This window comes from Suricata suricatta, chromosome 3, assembly GCF_006229205.1.
Source record: "Suricata suricatta isolate VVHF042 chromosome 3, meerkat_22Aug2017_6uvM2_HiC, whole genome shotgun sequence".
NCBI lineage: Eukaryota > Metazoa > Chordata > Mammalia > Carnivora > Herpestidae > Suricata > Suricata suricatta.
Genome location: NC_043702.1, coordinates 17,809,769 through 17,826,405, shown reverse-complemented (window position 1 = coordinate 17,826,405; position 16,637 = coordinate 17,809,769). Strand labels below are relative to the sequence as shown.

General features: G+C 54.0%; 2 protein-coding genes across 4 annotated transcripts in view; both read right to left on the bottom strand.

The window, feature by feature from the left end:
• CRYBA2 (crystallin beta A2) overlaps window positions 1-2,155 on the bottom strand; it is a 12,355-nt gene extending 10,200 nt beyond the window's left edge. The window contains exons 1-2 of one of the 3 annotated variants that reach the window (XM_029932914.1): window positions 1,621-1,669; window positions 690-812 (exon numbers count right to left, since the gene is read on the bottom strand). The gene's annotated coding sequence lies outside the window, so the exon portion shown is untranslated. Of the gene's footprint in view, window positions 1-689; window positions 863-1,620; window positions 1,670-2,099 lie in introns of those variants that run through there. The other 2 variants (XM_029932915.1, XM_029932913.1) reach the window with 2 other exon arrangements.
• Window positions 2,156-3,073: 918 nt separating this feature from the next.
• The window catches only part of CFAP65 (cilia and flagella associated protein 65), a 30,062-nt gene continuing 16,498 nt past the window's right edge, over window positions 3,074-16,637 (bottom strand). The window contains exons 20-34 of the mRNA XM_029933789.1: window positions 16,439-16,567; window positions 12,337-12,513; window positions 11,975-12,041; window positions 11,713-11,823; window positions 9,584-9,775; window positions 9,325-9,483; window positions 8,084-8,227; window positions 7,595-7,708; window positions 7,305-7,412; window positions 5,994-6,038; window positions 5,587-5,789; window positions 5,166-5,294; window positions 4,181-4,663; window positions 3,366-3,503; window positions 3,074-3,263 (exon numbers count right to left, since the gene is read on the bottom strand). Coding sequence (XP_029789649.1) covers window positions 3,134-3,263; window positions 3,366-3,503; window positions 4,181-4,663; window positions 5,166-5,294; window positions 5,587-5,789; window positions 5,994-6,038; window positions 7,305-7,412; window positions 7,595-7,708; window positions 8,084-8,227; window positions 9,325-9,483; window positions 9,584-9,775; window positions 11,713-11,823; window positions 11,975-12,041; window positions 12,337-12,513; window positions 16,439-16,567 — 2,329 coding nt within the window. The 3' untranslated portion in view covers window positions 3,074-3,133. The remainder of the gene's footprint in view (window positions 3,264-3,365; window positions 3,504-4,180; window positions 4,664-5,165; window positions 5,295-5,586; window positions 5,790-5,993; window positions 6,039-7,304; window positions 7,413-7,594; window positions 7,709-8,083; window positions 8,228-9,324; window positions 9,484-9,583; window positions 9,776-11,712; window positions 11,824-11,974; window positions 12,042-12,336; window positions 12,514-16,438; window positions 16,568-16,637) is intronic.

Below are 16,637 nucleotides of genomic sequence, written 5' to 3'. Positions count from 1 at the left end.
GGGGGGGGGGGGGGGGGGGGGGGGGGGGGGGGGGGGGGGAGGCAGTGGCTCTCAGTCACAAGGGCAGACCCTGCCCAGTGGTGGCCTCATTCTTCCCAATCCCTCCTCCTTAACTGTGGGGGGCAGTCATTCTGGAGGAGATCTCTTCACTGTGCAGTCCCAAGATCTGGAATCCCAGCCAAAAATGGGGAGTTCTCACCCTCGTCCACAATTAGGGAGGGGAAGAGAAGGCCCTCAAAGACACAGGGAAGATGTGCCAATCCCAAGTCAGGCCCCTATCAGGCAAATCATTCAGTGCCAGGCAAGGAGCAGAGGGCTGAGCTCAGGCCAGAAGCCTGGTCAGGGAGGCCAGGAGGGAGGACTGCACGCATCCCAGCATGGGCGCCCATGGATACCTCCTCCCTAGGGCTGCTGCAGTCCACCCACTCCCAGAACTGCCTGGAATCTGTCAGAGCCATCTCATCCCCTCCCCCTCCCTTTCTCCGGGCAGAGGACTCAGCAGATCCCTTGGGGCCTGCGGGTAGTTGGGTGGGGGATGACTGTGGAGGGGGGAAGTGGAGGGGACAAGCACCTCCAGAAGCATCCAAAATGGAGCTGGAAGGGACCCGTGACTCCTGACCCTCCTTCTCTCTCACTGGGCGCTACCTCTGCTTTGGGGTACAGTTCCTACCCCCATGATGCTTCCTCACCGAAGGGGAAACTGTGGCTCCTTATTGGTGTCCAAGGAGGCTTCCCTCCACCTGCGACCCTCTCTCTGGGACTAGACCAGCATCACCATCAATTTTGAGAGAACAGGAATGATGGACAGATACCTAGAGTGAAAGGACAGAGACTCAGCTAAGGGCTCAGATTGCCCTCAGGCTGTGTGTGGATCCCTCAGTTCTAGACCTCCAGGCAGGAGGCCAGGGGTCTAGGGCAATCTCCACCCCCTCCCTCGTGTCAGATCTCAGCACTTTGACTCACTGAAGAAAGGGGGACCGGTTTGGTTGTGGCTAATGCGCTCCCAACTAAGATGAGGGCCACTGAGACCCACCCTCACCCCCAGCTGCATGAAACAGGAGACCTCGAGAGAGATTATGAACTTTAAGAAAGGTGGTGGGCTGTGGTGCCTGGGGGCCCCATCTGGCAAGGGCTACCAGACCCCATTCATCCTTTTCAATCTGTCTGTCTGTCTGTCTGTCTCAGACATGGGAAGACTGAAAGAAGGGTCAGGGAGACAGCAGGGAGTGAACCCTCAGGATGTCAGCACCAAACAGATGTGGAGGCGCAGACTTGATCTTCATCTGGTTCTCGCTCCCCCACCCAGATTTCCCACACCTCACAGCTACTGCTCCATCCCGGTGAGGGCCTCCAACTTCCCAGGTCAAGTGGGTCAGCATTATTGCTAGAAGCCCAGAAGCCAGGATTTGGGGACTGGCGAGGCCCTTGCCCAAGGCCAAACCAACCTCTCTGAGCACACCGGAAAACCGAGGAAAGGCTGGGAAATGACTTGCCCAAAGCCAGAGTGGTCGCTGGGACAGAGAGGGGCTAGAAGCTGGGTTTCCACCTCCAGAAGGGCTCCTGTTTCGGTCACAGCTCCCTATGCCACCCGGTGGAGCCTGCTCGGCCGGCCCATATTACCCGGAATCGAGCCGGGCAGCCCTGGAGTTGCGGGCAGGATAAGGCAGGGCGGGCGGGGCCGGATGGGAGCCGGATCTTCCCCGGGGAGCGGCGCACAGCCTCTCCAACCCGTATGGCGGCGGCGGCGGCGGCGGCGGCGGCAGGTGCCTGCGTGGCGGTCTGGCCTGGCCCCGGGGCAGGTGCTGAGAGGCCACCCCTGCCTCACGCGAGCCGAACGAACAAAACGCTCAGGTCCGGTTTGTGCGAGGGGCTCGTCGCGGGGCGGGAGCGGAGGGCCCGGGGCCTGGCCGTGGCCCTTGGTGATCTGGCCGTGGCCCTTGGTGATCTCCTGGTCCTGGTCTTCCGCAAGCACAGTGCCACACAGCGCTCCGCTAGCCGCCGCCCTCACCTGCGCGCATCTGCGGCTGACACGTCGCCCGCCGAGGCAGCCACCGCAGGTGTGCACCTGGCCCGCCCCTCCCTTCCTGGCCACCCTTCACCTGGCCGGCCCGTGCTTGGCTTGGTCCCCAGCCCACTCCCAGGAGCTTGTGCGGGATCCTGGGCTCAGCGCGCTCTTATACGGTCTGCTCAGTTCCCGCCCCTAGTCACACACACACACACACACACACACACACACTCACTCACACCTGTCCGGGCGCCCGTTTGCTCCAAGCAAATATTGACTCAGAGGAGGCGGAGCGCCCCCACCCCCACCCCACCCCCGCCTGGGCTCTGGGGCCTGAGCTCTTTGGAGGCCTTGGCCGCGGGGTGGAGGGAGGGTGTCCGGGACCTGGGCGCCTCTGGAACAACACCAGATGTCACTTTTCCACCCACCTGCTTCTGGGGGGGAGGAGCAGAGGACAGAGGCTGCCGGGAGGAGGTTAGGGAGAGTGGGAGGGGAGGTGGGTATCCTAGGGGACGTGGGACACCCCCTAGGCTGGGAATTCAGATTTACGATGGGAATCGCTTAATAGGGTCTGTGGCCTGCTAGCTGTGACCTCCACCCGCGTCCCAGCGTCTAGCTCTTAGCCCTCCGCGACATGCCTTGGTTTCCTTTCCTTCTCAACCTCTTAGCAGAGTCCCAGGAGCCCGGCAGATGCTGAGAAAGGACTGGCGATGGAGGGACCCAGCCTCGGAACAGGCGCAACAGGGAAAGGGGAGGGGTGGTCACCTCGCCGCGCGGCCACCTGCTGCGCGCACTAGGCTGGGCGCTCAGTTCCTGTGCACCAGGCTACGCTGAGGCAAAAGCCAGCTAGGCCCTGCCCGAAGCGCCCTCCACTGTCCAAACCAGGTCCAGCGCCCAGCAGAGAGCGGCGGGAACTCTTGCCCAGCTGCGGTGTGGACCGGAGAGGCGCAACCTCCCAGCACCCAAATCTGCAACGAGTCACTGCAGTCCACCTCGACTGTTCCATCTCTTCCTCCCAGAGCGCGCGCAAGAATTCCTCCCGCGTCGAGGAAATAAAGTCAAAGCAGATACAGGGGGGAATAAAAAGGCCAGATGCTTTACTGGCGGGCGGTGGAGAGGGAGGGGTCCTTAGGGCAGCAAGTCCGTGGGGCTAAGCGCCGACGCCAGCTGAGTGTTGGTAGGGGGCGGCGCCACCAGGGGCACCTCTCCTTGATGCAGCCCGAGGGATGCTGCCGCCAGCAAGTCTGGAGTCGCAATCCTGGAAGGCAGAAAGCCCCAGAAAGGCGTTGGAGAGGCTTAGGGCCGAGCCTGCCCGCCCCTGCCGCCCCTCGAGCCCTTTGGGCGCAGTCGGCGCCCCCACCTGGAAACGCTGAGCGGCGGCAGGGCGATGACGCGCGGCCGGGAGGTGAGCACCACCTCCCCTCGGCTCGCCTCCACCAGGATGTTCCGGATCATGTTCTCCAGCAGCGCCTCCTGCAGGTTGGCAAACGCCGGGAGACTGCGAGTGGCGGGGACAAGGGTGTCAGCACCGTCGTCTATGGCGCTCGCGTTCCTCGCAGGCCTCCTTTGGGCTGTACACTGTGTGCCCTGTGCTCTATGTGGATTCTCATTTAACTCCTCGCTCTTCCAACACTATGAGGCATCCTCGTCCTGATTTACAGACCCTCAAATTGTGGCTTACAGGGACCAAGATGCCAAACGTCACACTGGCTGGTACCAGTGGTGAAATCCGGACTGGCAATTGTAGGCCCCCTTCTCAGGGCCAGGCTTGGGGAAAGGCATCCAGCGGTGGGAGGCTGTCCAAGGGAGCAGGTGGGACCTAAGGAATCCCAACAAGGACAGAAAGCAGCCCCAGAGCAGCCCCAGGGGGAGGACCTGCCAGAAGAAGTGGTGCTTTTAACTGATCTAAGTGACCTCAGAGACCAGAACTACCCGCCTGGAAGCGATGTGCTACTAAATGTCAATAGCCGGGTCTTGGAGGGAAAAAGTAAAGCTCAGATCGCCATTCTGTAAATATCCCCATGAAGGCCTTCAGTTACCAGCGAGATGGGAGTGAACCCTGAGCTGGGAAGAGCCTTGCACACAGACAGAGGCTGGCCCCCGCACGCCTCTGCCTCCCGGGACCCTTCTGTACACAGCTGCCGTCCAAACCCTTGCCTGGGTCTGGCTCCTCACCGGCTGATCGCCTCCTTCTCATCCTGCTCTTGCTCCTCCTTCATTATGACCTTCAGCTGCTGCTCCCACCGCCATTTCAGGGATTCCTGGGACATGCCTGGCTGTGTAGGCTCAATCAAGGGCAACTTCTCTTCCTTCTCCACCTCCTCCACCTCCAGCCCCCCGTTGATTGTCTCCTCCACCTCTTCGACATCCTCCTCTTCCTCCTCTTCCTCCTCCAGTTCCTCTTCTTCCTCTTCGCTTGTCTCCTCCTCTTCCTCCTCTTCTTTCTTCCCCAGGCTCAGTTTGTCCTCCTTCTGCTCCTTGTCTTCGTCTTCCTCCCAGCTGCTGGAGGATGGAGACAGGACTGGCACTAAGTGTAGGCTGTTGTTCTGGGCCTTGAACTTAGCTGACTGCTCGCTCCAGAACTGGCAGAAATAAGGTATCTTCTCCACCAGGCTTTGGTTCACGGCCTCATGGAAGATCTTGTCTTCTAGAAGACCCCTGCATGGCAGGGAGGAGGAGAAAGTCGTTGCTGAGAAGCTTTGCACCCCACTGTGGGGCTCTGGCTTCAGTGTTTCCCAAGGGACAGCTCCTGCCTACTATGTCTACAAATGGGTGCTAGGCAGTGTGTGGGGGGGGGGCGGGGGGAATCCCTTATTCGGTTGCCCCTTACATCCCATCTTTGGAGGAAGGCAACTCTGGGCCCCATAGGTTTTTAGAGGCAGAACCAAGAGATCAGAGTCACACAGATAAGAGACAGGAGCTCTGGTTAGACAGTGAACTGGCTGGGACCTTGTCTGCCAGCCAAGGACAGGACAGAACTTAGGATCCAGCCTTGAGGCTCCATTAGAGCTGCCTTATCCTGTGGCCACCAGTGGAAGGACCTTGTAAGGAAGTTCTATTTTTCAAGAAAAGAAGGGACTTCAGGACCCATAGGTGGACCCAGAGTTGGGTGAATGAGCACAGAGAGATGAGGTGGTGAGGGTCCAAGGTCAGAGGTCACCTGATGATGGTGGTGAGACAGTCAACCAAAAGCTGCTTCTCTTGCTTGGAGACAGGGCCTCCCTGGTCAGGGGATCCTTCCTCAGAAGCCTCCAACTCTTCCCTGGGGCATTTCCTCTTTGGCAGCTCCCTGAAGCAGGCCGTGACATTCTGAGTGGCCTGGACAAGCCACCATGCTGGGGTGGGTCATGAGCAATAGTGGGGGCAATGCAGTCAGGAGGACATAGATAAGCTTGGGGGCAGCCCCTGGCTTTGGCCCGTTTAAACGTAGGGATACTGCATTTGGGGAACCAAGTCCAAACCTGAATCGGCATAGGATCTGGAGAGGCTCCAAGTTGGCAAGGGAAGGAAGGTGGTGGGGGCAGGAGAGCTGAGGGGGGGCTCCCCAAGGGGCAGAGACCCCTCCCTTCCTGAGAGTTTACCGGTGCAAGAAGTGGTGGGGAAAGTTGGAGAAGAAGTTGGCCAGGAAGTAGTCGGTGGCGTGCGCACGGGCAGTGAGGCCCAAGTACAGCATGGTTGGTGAGGGCGGCTGAGGACATAGCCAGGGTGTCTCCTCCTTTGAGATCTTAAGTTTCCAGCTGGCAGGCCGGTTGAGAGGCTGCTGATTCTTGATGGGGGGCAGCGTCTTCAGAAAGGGGGAGACGTGGATGACGGGGGTTTGAGGACTTCGTTCCCATCACTGATGGGTCCCTAGCCCCTAACCAGGCCATTAGGGCCAAATAAGGATGTGACCCTCCCTTCTAGGAAGCTGGGGCAGCAGTTGGAGGTATCTCTGGGAGCAAACAATGGTCTTTCAATTATCCCAAGGAGATGGGGTTTAGGACCTCACCTTGTACTTCCTCACAGGTTCACAGGCTGTACAATATGCCCTTCTCTGTGGAAGCAAAGAGACCCATGCTTAGGATATAAGACACCTAGAGGGACTCCCCTATTCCTATCCTTCCTGCTGACCCACGGAGAGCCTAAAGCCAATGCCTGCCAAGATCTGCTGCCCTCTTGATCCCAACCAACTCCGAGCCACACCCTTTTCCAGGACCTTCCCTAGGGAAGTGCAGCCTGCAGACAAGGAAAACGAGATGAGATTACCCAACTGAAGGAAAGAAAAAAAGACATGCCACCAAACCTGTGCAGGCTGTCCCAAGAGTGCGTGTCCCTGTGCCTTGAGCTTTGTGGTTTGGTGTGATAAGGAAATGCTCTCCCTCATTAAGATTGAATTCGGAAATCCCTTCTCCTATACCCTCAAACCATGATACGCATTCACAGCTGGGCCAGAGCTTCAGAGAGGGGTTCAGAGAGGTGATTAAGCTGCAAGAATACCAGCACAGGGGGGCTGCGAAACCGGAGGAAGAACTAAGATGGATGTTCAGTCTCGTGTTCATTATCGGTCTCCTCCTACAAATACTAACAGCCATGGTTAGCGCATGCTTACCTGGTGCCAGGCATGCTGGAGGCAGTTTTCTTGTATTACCTCATTTAATCCTTACAACAATGGCTACGAAGCAGGTGCTATTTTGCTTGCATCCAAAAATATTTTTTAAACATTCATCTTTAAACTTCTTAATATGGAAATTTTCAAATGTACAGGAAAGTGGAGAGAATGTACAAAAAGTCCTCCATTACCCACCACTGAGCTTCATCAATCAGTAGCTCATGACTAATCTTGTCTCATCTGGGCCCCACCTCTGGATTATCTTGAAGCCAATCCCAAATGTCATATTATCCCTATTTTATAGTTGAGGGAACTGAGACATTAAATAGCTTGACCAAGATCCCAGAGCTAGAAATTATCAAAGCCAAGCATCAAAACTCAGCAAATTGTCTCCAGAGTGTGCACCTGAAATCACTATACTACACTGTCTTCCAGCAGAGGGTGAGCTCTGCCTTGTTTCTCCTGGGTCCAAGCACTTAGCAGGCACCCATTAAATACTGGGACCACATGAGGCATGGAATGGTCAGCCAGGCTTCTGTACCCAGAAGAGAGTTTCTTGGGAGATGCTATGTTTGGTCTAATGAAACAAAGCTAATCTAGGGCAGGCTGGTCAGTTTTGCATGTAAGACTACCTAAGATCACTGCATCTGCCCCCTCTGGTGAGGGGATCAGAAGATCTGTGGTGTTCGAGGCTCACTCTGGCCTCCTTACCTTTACTTTCTTATCAGTGATGGTGAATTCCACTTTCTGTCGCACCTCCTCACTCTTCCACTTTTGTAGCTCCTTATGGTACTGATTCAGAAGCTCCTGCTGGTGCACCTTCGGCCCAAGATGAGGAGAGTGAAGACCAAGGTCTGGAGGGCTCCTGTGCTGTGGGCCCCCCACTCCTCCAGGGGCTGGCCCCTGCTTCTCTCTGGAAGTCTGAGGACCTCACAGCTCACCCCACACCTGAGGACTGGGAGCTGTGCTCTGTCCCAGCTTCTCTCTGGTGCTGGTCCTACCTTGCACACTAGGTCGATGCTGTAGAAGCTGGCATGCACTGAGGCCTTCAGGGTCACCACGAATGGGATTCCCTCTTCAGGAGCCACCTTCCCTCTCATAGGACTCACAGACACCTGTTTGTTTGGGGAAGGGGTCCCTGGAGCTTTGCAGGGATGGGATGGGGTGGGTAGGATGAAGTGGTGTGGGGCGGGTTGGATGGAGTGAGATGGCGGGACAGGATAAGGTAGGATGGAATCGAATGGGGTAGGATGGCGTGGGATGGGATGGGGAAAGGTGGGGTGTGGTCAGGTGGGGGTAGAATGGGTAGGATGGGGTGGAGTGGAGAGGATGGGATGGGGTAGGACAGTGGGGTGGCCTGGGGTGGGATGGTGAGGGACAGTGGGGTGGGATGGAGTAAGATGAAATAAGATGGGATAGGATGAGATAGAATAGGGTGGGTCTAGAGCCCTGTTAGAGGTTCTGATTCTGTGGAAACAAGGGACTCTCACCTCCCCAAAGTCTAGAGACTTCAGCTGCCACTCAAAGACAATGGTCTCATTCTTGGAGATGTTGTTGAGGAACAAAAGGCGGCTGCACTTGCTCTGCACAGGAATGTTTCCCAGGGAGATATGAGACTGGGATAGGAAGACATTCTGTTGGTGGAGACAACACAACAGCCACGTTGGGAGGTGAAGGAATAATAACCAAAGCAACCACTACCAGTTACTGAGTGCTGTCAGCCAGCCGGGTATCATGGTAGGCAGTTCACGTGCATGTGATCCTCAGCATGGTCCTGTGATATAGGTATTATTATTGTTCCCGTTTTACAGATGTTCTGCTAAGGTTTAGAGCGCATAAATAATTTTTCCAAAGATCTCTTACAGGCACAGCTGGAATAAACTCAGTCTCACTCTGAAGCCTATGCTTTCAACCAGTAAAATAAACTTGGAAGGGCTGAGAAAGGATGGCTGTAAATTAAAGGGGGGATCAGCTGTTGACTTCTTCACTGGGGACAGAACAGCAAGGTGTCTGGAAAGACTGAAGCCACATGGAAAGGGCACTTTCTCTCTGTCCAGAGTCTGAGTGCCTCCAGGGCTAGGACTTTGACCCTTCTTTGTGTCCTCAGGGCCTTCAGTAGGCTTACCATGCAGTTAGGGTCCAAAAAGTGGAAGGGTGAACAGGCAGATGTATGGGTGAATAGTGACTGGGTGGCTGCATGGGAGTATGGATGGTTACATGGATGAGTAAATGGGCATGTGGGTCAATGGGGAGAGATGGATGGATGGGTGGATGAATGAATGGGTCAGACCTCCCAACAGTGAGATGTGTTTGAACTAAAGATGGTGTTACTGACCCTAGATATCTTATAGCAAAATCCATCTAGGTCCAGGGGAGGGACTGTTCTATATGAAGATAATACCTCACAGCTCTAAAATGGGAGAGCTTCCTTCTACCTCTTCCAGTATCCCCATCCTCATGCCCAGAGAAGAGGGTGGGATGCAGGGCCCTTGCAGAAGGTGGAGTGGCTTGAGCAGGAACTCCTGTGGGCACTAGGTGGCAGGGTAAGCCTCTCTTCGAACCAATGTTGTCTCCTAAATCTGGAGAAGGGCTGGTTCCAGGTTTCACCTCTGCAACCCTCCCTTCTCACCTCTGTCACATTTCCTTCCCAGCTTCCCCATCCCTCCACTGGCCACTCTGGGGCCCTTAGGCTCCTCCTAGGCCTCAGGCCTTCCCATCTTCCTTCCCCTACCTGTCCAGGAACCATCAGCCTAGAATGTATGGAGTCGTTGTCCCAAGAGGAGATGTTGTGGAAGGGGGCTGTGTCCCGCATGACATGGGGGTCATAGCCCACTCCCTGGAAGTGGATGATGGCTGAGTTCCATCCTAGGATGTGGATGGGCACATCCACCTGGAAAGGTAGGAGGGAGGGGAAGTGGCCGGTCAGAGCGAGGCTTGCTGAGGAGGCCAATCCCAACCTCCACCCTCAATAAGCCCAGGCTGCTGCTCACTGTGTAGGTCTTGGCCTCAATTGGTGAGAAGATCCACAAGACCTGAGCCGTTGTGCCTGGCTGGATCTCCCCTTGGGGGTTGAGGCAGCAGAAGATGGGGTGATCAAAATTGTTTTCCTGAACCTGAGACAGGATGTTTGTCTGGATCTCATATGTCACAGGCACTGAGCCACCGTTATATAGCTCATAAATCTGTTGGCGGGAGCAGAAGAGCGAAGTCTCCACATCAGCTCAGGGCCGCAACACAGATTGCCTGAGATTCTATGTCCACTATAGGAGGGCAGGTTGATCTCCATGATGTCACCCTTACAGACCCAGAGCTCCCTAACTACCTTTGGGTTCTCCTGTGGCTTGATCACCCAAGAAGTATATAACTGTATTTTCAGTCTGTGACATTTTAGGATATTTTGTAAGCCTTATTTTTTTTCCCTCTAAATTTACCTTTGTCAAGGCATAAGGGGACACTAATGCTTGTGTCCTTAGTATTGGAATTTATAGAACTGTCCATGCATGCATTCTTCACTCTTCAGCATTTTCTAGGCTTTCTTCCTAATCACCTGTGAGGATGCCACTTTCCACATTGGCCATTAGTGGCAGTCCTGGTTAAAGGCAGATAAGGGAGCGTAAGGAAGGTATAAGGTTTCTCAAGCCTCACTCCAAACTGGGAATCACAGAATGTCCTGGGAGAAACCAGAGATCTTCTGGTCCAATCCTTCATTTTGAGATGAGAAAAAAGAAGCCAGAGAGAATAAGCAGTTCATCTGGATCTAGGTCTTGCCCCCTCATCTTTCTCAGCACTCACTCCTGAATATGCTGATTTTATTCTCTTGCTTGGGTCACTCTCTGAGCTTCAGACCTGGTATCTAACCTCTGCCTGACAAGCCTCACCCCCCATTGTCTCATAGGTATCTACAGTTTGGTAAAAAACCAAAGTCTTCACTACAAAGCCTATTTCTGCAGGCAGTGTATCTCCTTTCAGTAAATGCTCAAACTAGGAATTCCCAATCCTTCCTTTTCTCCCACTTTCCCAGTCTGGCCCCAGCAAGTCCCAAAGTTCCAGCCTCCAAAATGTAAATAAATCTGTTCATTTCTATTTCCGCTGCTCTCTTGCAGGTCCAGGCTAGCATCTGTCACCATCTCACGAATGACAAAGGAAGCTTGGCCATGGTTGTGGAGATTGGTTGGAGGCACACTTGGGTCTCCTGGCTCCAGATCTGGGGGTATTTTCCATCGTCTGTGTTCAGGACCACAGGGGAATGGTCTAGTCTTTCTGGAGCGCTCTCCAGGGGGCACAAGAGTCTTTGCCTTCCAGGAAGCCAGCAGGATAGAGGGTGTATAGGAAATTAAACAGAGCTCAGGGCTCAGGGTCCCTCTGCCTCAGGTCCAGAACACCCATTCCTCTGACGCTAGGCTGGATGAACAGAGGCCTCTGCTCAGAAATACAAGGACTTCTAAGAAGTTAGAAATGTCTCAGCTGTAACATGTTTGGGAAAATACTATGTCACCTCTGGTAGATTTCCAATGTGCATTTTCAGAACAAAGGAACCCAATTTCTTCCAATTAATAAAGAAAATTCTATAGCTTTGTAAGGATTCATATTTCTTTTTCACACGCTAGAAAGAGGTCCTTCTTGGGAACACTGATTTTCAAATCACAGCTGAGACCTATTAGTGAGCAGGTCAAGAAACTAATTTAGCAGGTCATGTCCAATGTGTAAGAAATGGAACCCAATAAAATAAAAACAGAAGACATCAGAACACTGCATGTAGTCGGGGTATATATTGATTTGTGATACTCTATTTCAGTTGGTATGTGTATATATGTACTTACTGGGTTATTATCCAAAATATGTTAATGTGATTCATGGTCAAAGAAGTTTGAAAAATCCCGTGCTAGAGGAGAGAACCCTCTGCTTCTGCAGGGGAAGGAGGCCTGGCAAAGGGCTTAGCACTAGGCACCAGGAAGCAGAAACCTCTTGCTTGGGTTCTCTCCCAATTGCCCAATCTCAGGGTTCGACCTTGGAGCCCCACCTGGTAGAGTGAGTACTTCTGAAAGGCAGGGTCTTTGTCATCCTGTAAAGGTGATAATGCTTAGGCTTCTTGGCAACCAGGACCAGGTAGACTACTGACCTGCCTTGGGGGCAGCCTGTCACCAATGGGGACAGGGATGAACTGGTGGCTAGTGGAGGTGAAGTGCACATACTTTTGCTCCAGCTTCACTGTCACACCTATGAAATTTAGCTGGAAATAGAAAGTCCATGAGTAGCATCCTTCCCTGGAAGGAAGGGAAGCACCCAACAGAGAGATCTGGACACTAGCTCCCCAGTGGGGGGAGCACAGTTCCCTGATCTTCTCTCTGGTGTCCAGTACAGGAGGGGGTCTAGGGTCTCACCAGGATCTCACGGCCATAGGACACCTTGAAGAGCACTGGAAGGCGATCAGTGCCAATGAACAGGTGGCTGGAAGAGAGGAGACAAGTCTGGGATGAGTTATTGAGCCCTGGTACAAGCAGGAGAGCCGAGCACCTGTGACTTTGAGGCAGCCAGCCCCTGGGAACATGTGGAAACCCCTGAGCTGTAATGGGACAAAAAGAAAATCAAACATCCCCACCAGGTGGGTGGGCAGGGACCTCCCAGGGTAGCAGTCACTTAGGGCACTGTGGAATCAGAGAGTGCAAGGCCAAGCTCTTCCAGGAGCCAAGGGAAAGGGGGACCTCCAGGACCGGAAGTGTAAAGACCAGTGTGAGAGGAGCACCTGTATGTGAACTCCACCAACTGCTCTTGCCCAGGACCCAGGCTCCCAGCCTTGGGGTTGATGGAGAATATGCAGTTGTCTTGTACACGCATTTGGTGCAGCTCGGTTCTGTCAAGCTCTGCTTGTTCAGCCCACAGCTCCAGGTCAATCTGCTGGTCACTTGGGAAGAGGAACGCCCTGGGAGAGGGTGCAGAGCAGGACAGAAGTGTCTTAGAACAGAGAGGAGGGACCTCTGAGCTCCAGACAGGATGGATGGAGGTCTCCCCTACTCCCTCCCCCAATTAGGTAAGCCATCTCATACATGGTTGAGCAAACGTGGCTACGGTGGGTTCTCATTTTACAATAGTCCCCAAACCTGGGAACAGCAGCAGGTCCTTGGTGACTAAACACAAAGTGGAGGTCAGGGCTTCCACTGTGGGTGACAGGGGTTGAGAAGGAGTGCTTGTGTAGGTGGGTAACTTTGAGCTAGCTAGCCACTAACCCTGGAGGGGTTGGTGTGACACAGCTCTTAGGAAGGGCCATTTGAAGCACCTAAAACTGCCAGCAGCACCAACCAGAGGCCGCCAAGAGGAAGAATGTCCAGGACGGTGTGAGCACAGGGGGAGAGAACAGACGCTTCAGCAGAACTGGCTCTTCTGAGTCTGGAGTAGGTCTGGGCATAGAATTAATGCCCCCCAAATGTCTCACCTTGTGGGAAAGTAGATATTGCACTCTAACTAACTGATAAAACAAGTGGCAAATGGGTCCCCAGGTTGTAATCTGAAAAGGTGGACCCCTTCACTCGCAGAAGCATGGCACAGAACTGGCTTCAACCCAGGGAGGTGAGCACGGACAGGGAGCAGCCAGATAGGGAAATGCTCAACAGAGAGTGGAGGAAATGCAAATCAAGACTCCCTTGAATCAACTTGAAATATATTCACATCAGAAACGCGATAAACAGTTCCACTCGGGGCGCCTGGGTGGCTCAGTCGATTAAGCGTGCAACTCTCGGTTTCAGCTCAGGTCATGATCTCGTGGTTTGGTGAATTCAAACCCCTCCTTGAGCTCCATGCTGAGCAACTTCAGTGCGGGGCCTTCTTGGGATTCTCTCTCTCCATCCCTCTCTCTCTGCCCCTTCCCCACTCGTGCTGTCCGTCTCTCTCAAAATAAGTTAATAAAATTTAAAAAACCACTAAAAAACAATAAAACCAGTTCTACTCAATGCTGTTTAAGTTTAGAAAGAACAGACACCTTCAAATACAGGTAGGGAGAGAAAGAACTGCTACCACTTTTGTTGTAGGGATTTGACAGTGTCTACTAGAATAGTAGCAACACATGTCCTTTGACCAGAGATTCCCTCCTGGAGAACTAACTCTAGGAATAAACACATGCTTGTACACGCATATGCACACACACATACACAGATGTTTATTACAACTTTCTTTGTAGTGGCAAAAAAAAAAAAGCACTGGGAACAACTAATGCCATCCAATACCAGATTAGCTTAACAATTTAAGGGCCATTCATATTGGGGAATATTATGCAATATATTAAAAAGAATGAGTTAGAGTTGGATGCATTGATCCATATTGAGCTGAACGGAATATTACTGGTATAAAGCTGAGTGAAAATGTTATTGGTGTAATGCTGAGCAGAAAGCACTAGTACAGTATTGTGCCGTTACTGTAAAAAAAAAAAAAAAAAAAGCAAGAGAAATAGAATTAACCCCTGGGCTGTGTTCCTGTGTACGTTGTCCAAGTGCTGAGCGTGAAAGCCCACCCCATACGCCTCATCGCCTCAGCAGAGTGGACATGGAGTGGGAGCCGGGGAGTTTCTTACTTTTCTTCCATCACCTTTGTGACTTTTGACAGGTGAATAAACTGCGTTTGTCATTTGCTTGGGGGCGGGGGCGAGGCGGGGGGGGACACTGATCAGCGGCAAAACTGGAGATCTTGCAACCTTGGGGTTTTCTGGATAGTTCCAACACCTCTGTTCCCCTCGCTGCCTGCACCCAGTCCCCGTCCCAATAATCCCAACCCCCTTTTCCCTGCCAGTGTTCTGGTGTGGACCTCCCTTCATTCTCCCTTGCCTCAAGCTGCTAATCCGTCTCTCTCCCTGCACCCTGTACCCCAGACCAGAGTGATAGGTCTTAAAAGTAAATCATGTCTTTGTCCCCATCCCCACTTACATCAGCATCAATACCATCAGGAAGAAGTCCAAACTCTTAAAAAGATCTCAAGGTCCCGACGCCTTTGCCCTTGGCTGCCTCCCAACCACATCCCGGGCCCCTTCCTCCCTATCAACACTCCAGCCACGCTGAGCCCTTTTCTCTTACCCACGCGTGTGCCAGGCCCTCTGTCTGGAAGGCTCTTTGCAGCCTCTCTGCCTCTTCTCCCTAGGCTGCAGCTCTAGCTTAGCTGTACCTTTCTTTAGCACACATCACCCTGCACCAAAAAGTTGGCCTGCCCCAGAGCCCTGTGGCACCCGTAGGGCCAGGCTTGGGACTGTCAGCACCTGGATTCTGAGGGCCAGGTCTGGAACCTGGGCCTAGGAAGCCCCCAGTAAACATTTAGCCAGGACTTAATAAGTGCACAAGGGAACAGAAGATGATAACCAGCATGTCTGGTGTCCCTAAGGCCTTCCGTCTCCCTGGGCCAGGAGCAAAGGCATCAGGGGAAGACCCGGAGCGGGTATGACAACTATGTGGCTATTTCCTCAACGCTCCCCTCCCACTTCTCACCCTGTCCTGCCTGCTGCTGCCTCTGGGCCAAGTCCACACTCCCCATTTCTTACCGGTCCCGACAGGAATAAAACATTCAGTCTGTTCTTTGTGAGCTCAGCAGAGACCGGCTAGAATTTTCAAAAATAGCCTTCTAAGAAACTGAAAGGAAACACAACAACACAAAAAGCCTAGGAGAGTCAAGCCTTCCAAGGAAAGTCCTCTGTGCCTGGAATCCTGGAAGAAGCACGGACGGCCTTCCTGGACCTCAAATGATCTCCTAACGGATGCGCCCAGCTCAGTGGGCACCTTGCCTGGGTTTCCTCCCACCTCGGTTTCCAGCAACCTGGACTGTCTCCACAGAGAGTATGAGCTGGCTTGTTCTCACACAAACACACACTTGCATGCATAATCCGCCAAAATACCCGGTTCTGGGCCAGGACAGACTAACGCTGCTTTTCCTGTAGGGCCTGGCTTGTGGCCACTCACAGAGCCCAGTGAATGGCAGATCTGGAGCTCACGTGGGCCCTGGGCCTTCCCCACCAGGCCAGCAGCCCTGTGTGCCAAGCTTCCCCAAGTCGTCAGGGCCAGGAGCCCTGGCCTTTCTCAGATACGAGCCACCTGCAGAGCCATCTTCCCAGTTGCCCCCACCGCAGGGAGGGGCACGATGATCCAGAGATGAAGGATGGCCATTGCACTCCTGATGATGCGGGCCGCCCCCCCAGCTTTGTCCCCACACACCCCAAGACTCTGCTCAGGCAGGAAGGTTCCTGAGATCACAGTCCCCGAACCACACACACACATATTTTCCCGGGCTGGGCCCCCGTGGCTCTCTCTCCCAAGCTTGACCCAGATGGGTACACTTCTTTCTCACCTCTGTTTAGCCAAGAAAAGTTAGAAGTCATCAAAAGGAAGTTTACTAGGAAATCAAGACGTGTGGCAGAAGCAGTGGGGAAGAACAAGAAAGAGCCTTGGCATGGAAACAGGATGTTTACTGGACACAAGTTCGGGGCCCCAGTGGGAGGAAAAGTCGAGCACAGGAAGGGCCAAGGGCAGGCTCAGGGCTCCGGGCTGGTGCCCATGTGACCTGGAGAAGCGCAGCCCCCCCCCCCCCTTCCCCGGCGGCTGCCTCAAGCCTTCGTCGCAGCCCGCAGCCCGGGTGTCTTGGCTGAGCCACGTCATTCTCTCAGACACTGGCTCGGCGGCGGCCCGTCCCTGTCCTTCCTTACCAGGGATCTTTGCTCACCCCCACCTGGGCCTGGCCTCCCTGGACTGAGGTTCTGTCCCCATCAATGAGGGGACCACTTTTCACAGACATCAGGCAGCCAGGTAGACCACCAGCAAGAGAAGGCCTCCAACACCTGTCTCCCGGGCCCCTCAGCAGCCCCTCCAAGACCACCGTACCAGTCCAGGTGCACCACTCCAGTGTTCTTCAGGGCCAGGAGCACCACGGAGGGTCGGGCCTCTATTGGTGCTGCTCCAAAATTGAAGTCGAGCTTCAGAGGGGTGAAGATGGTGGGGATCTGGCTTGTGCTGTGTGGAGCAGAGAAACAGCCTCAGAGACAAGTGGGGACAGCATGGGGACCTCTCGGGGGAGGGGGAG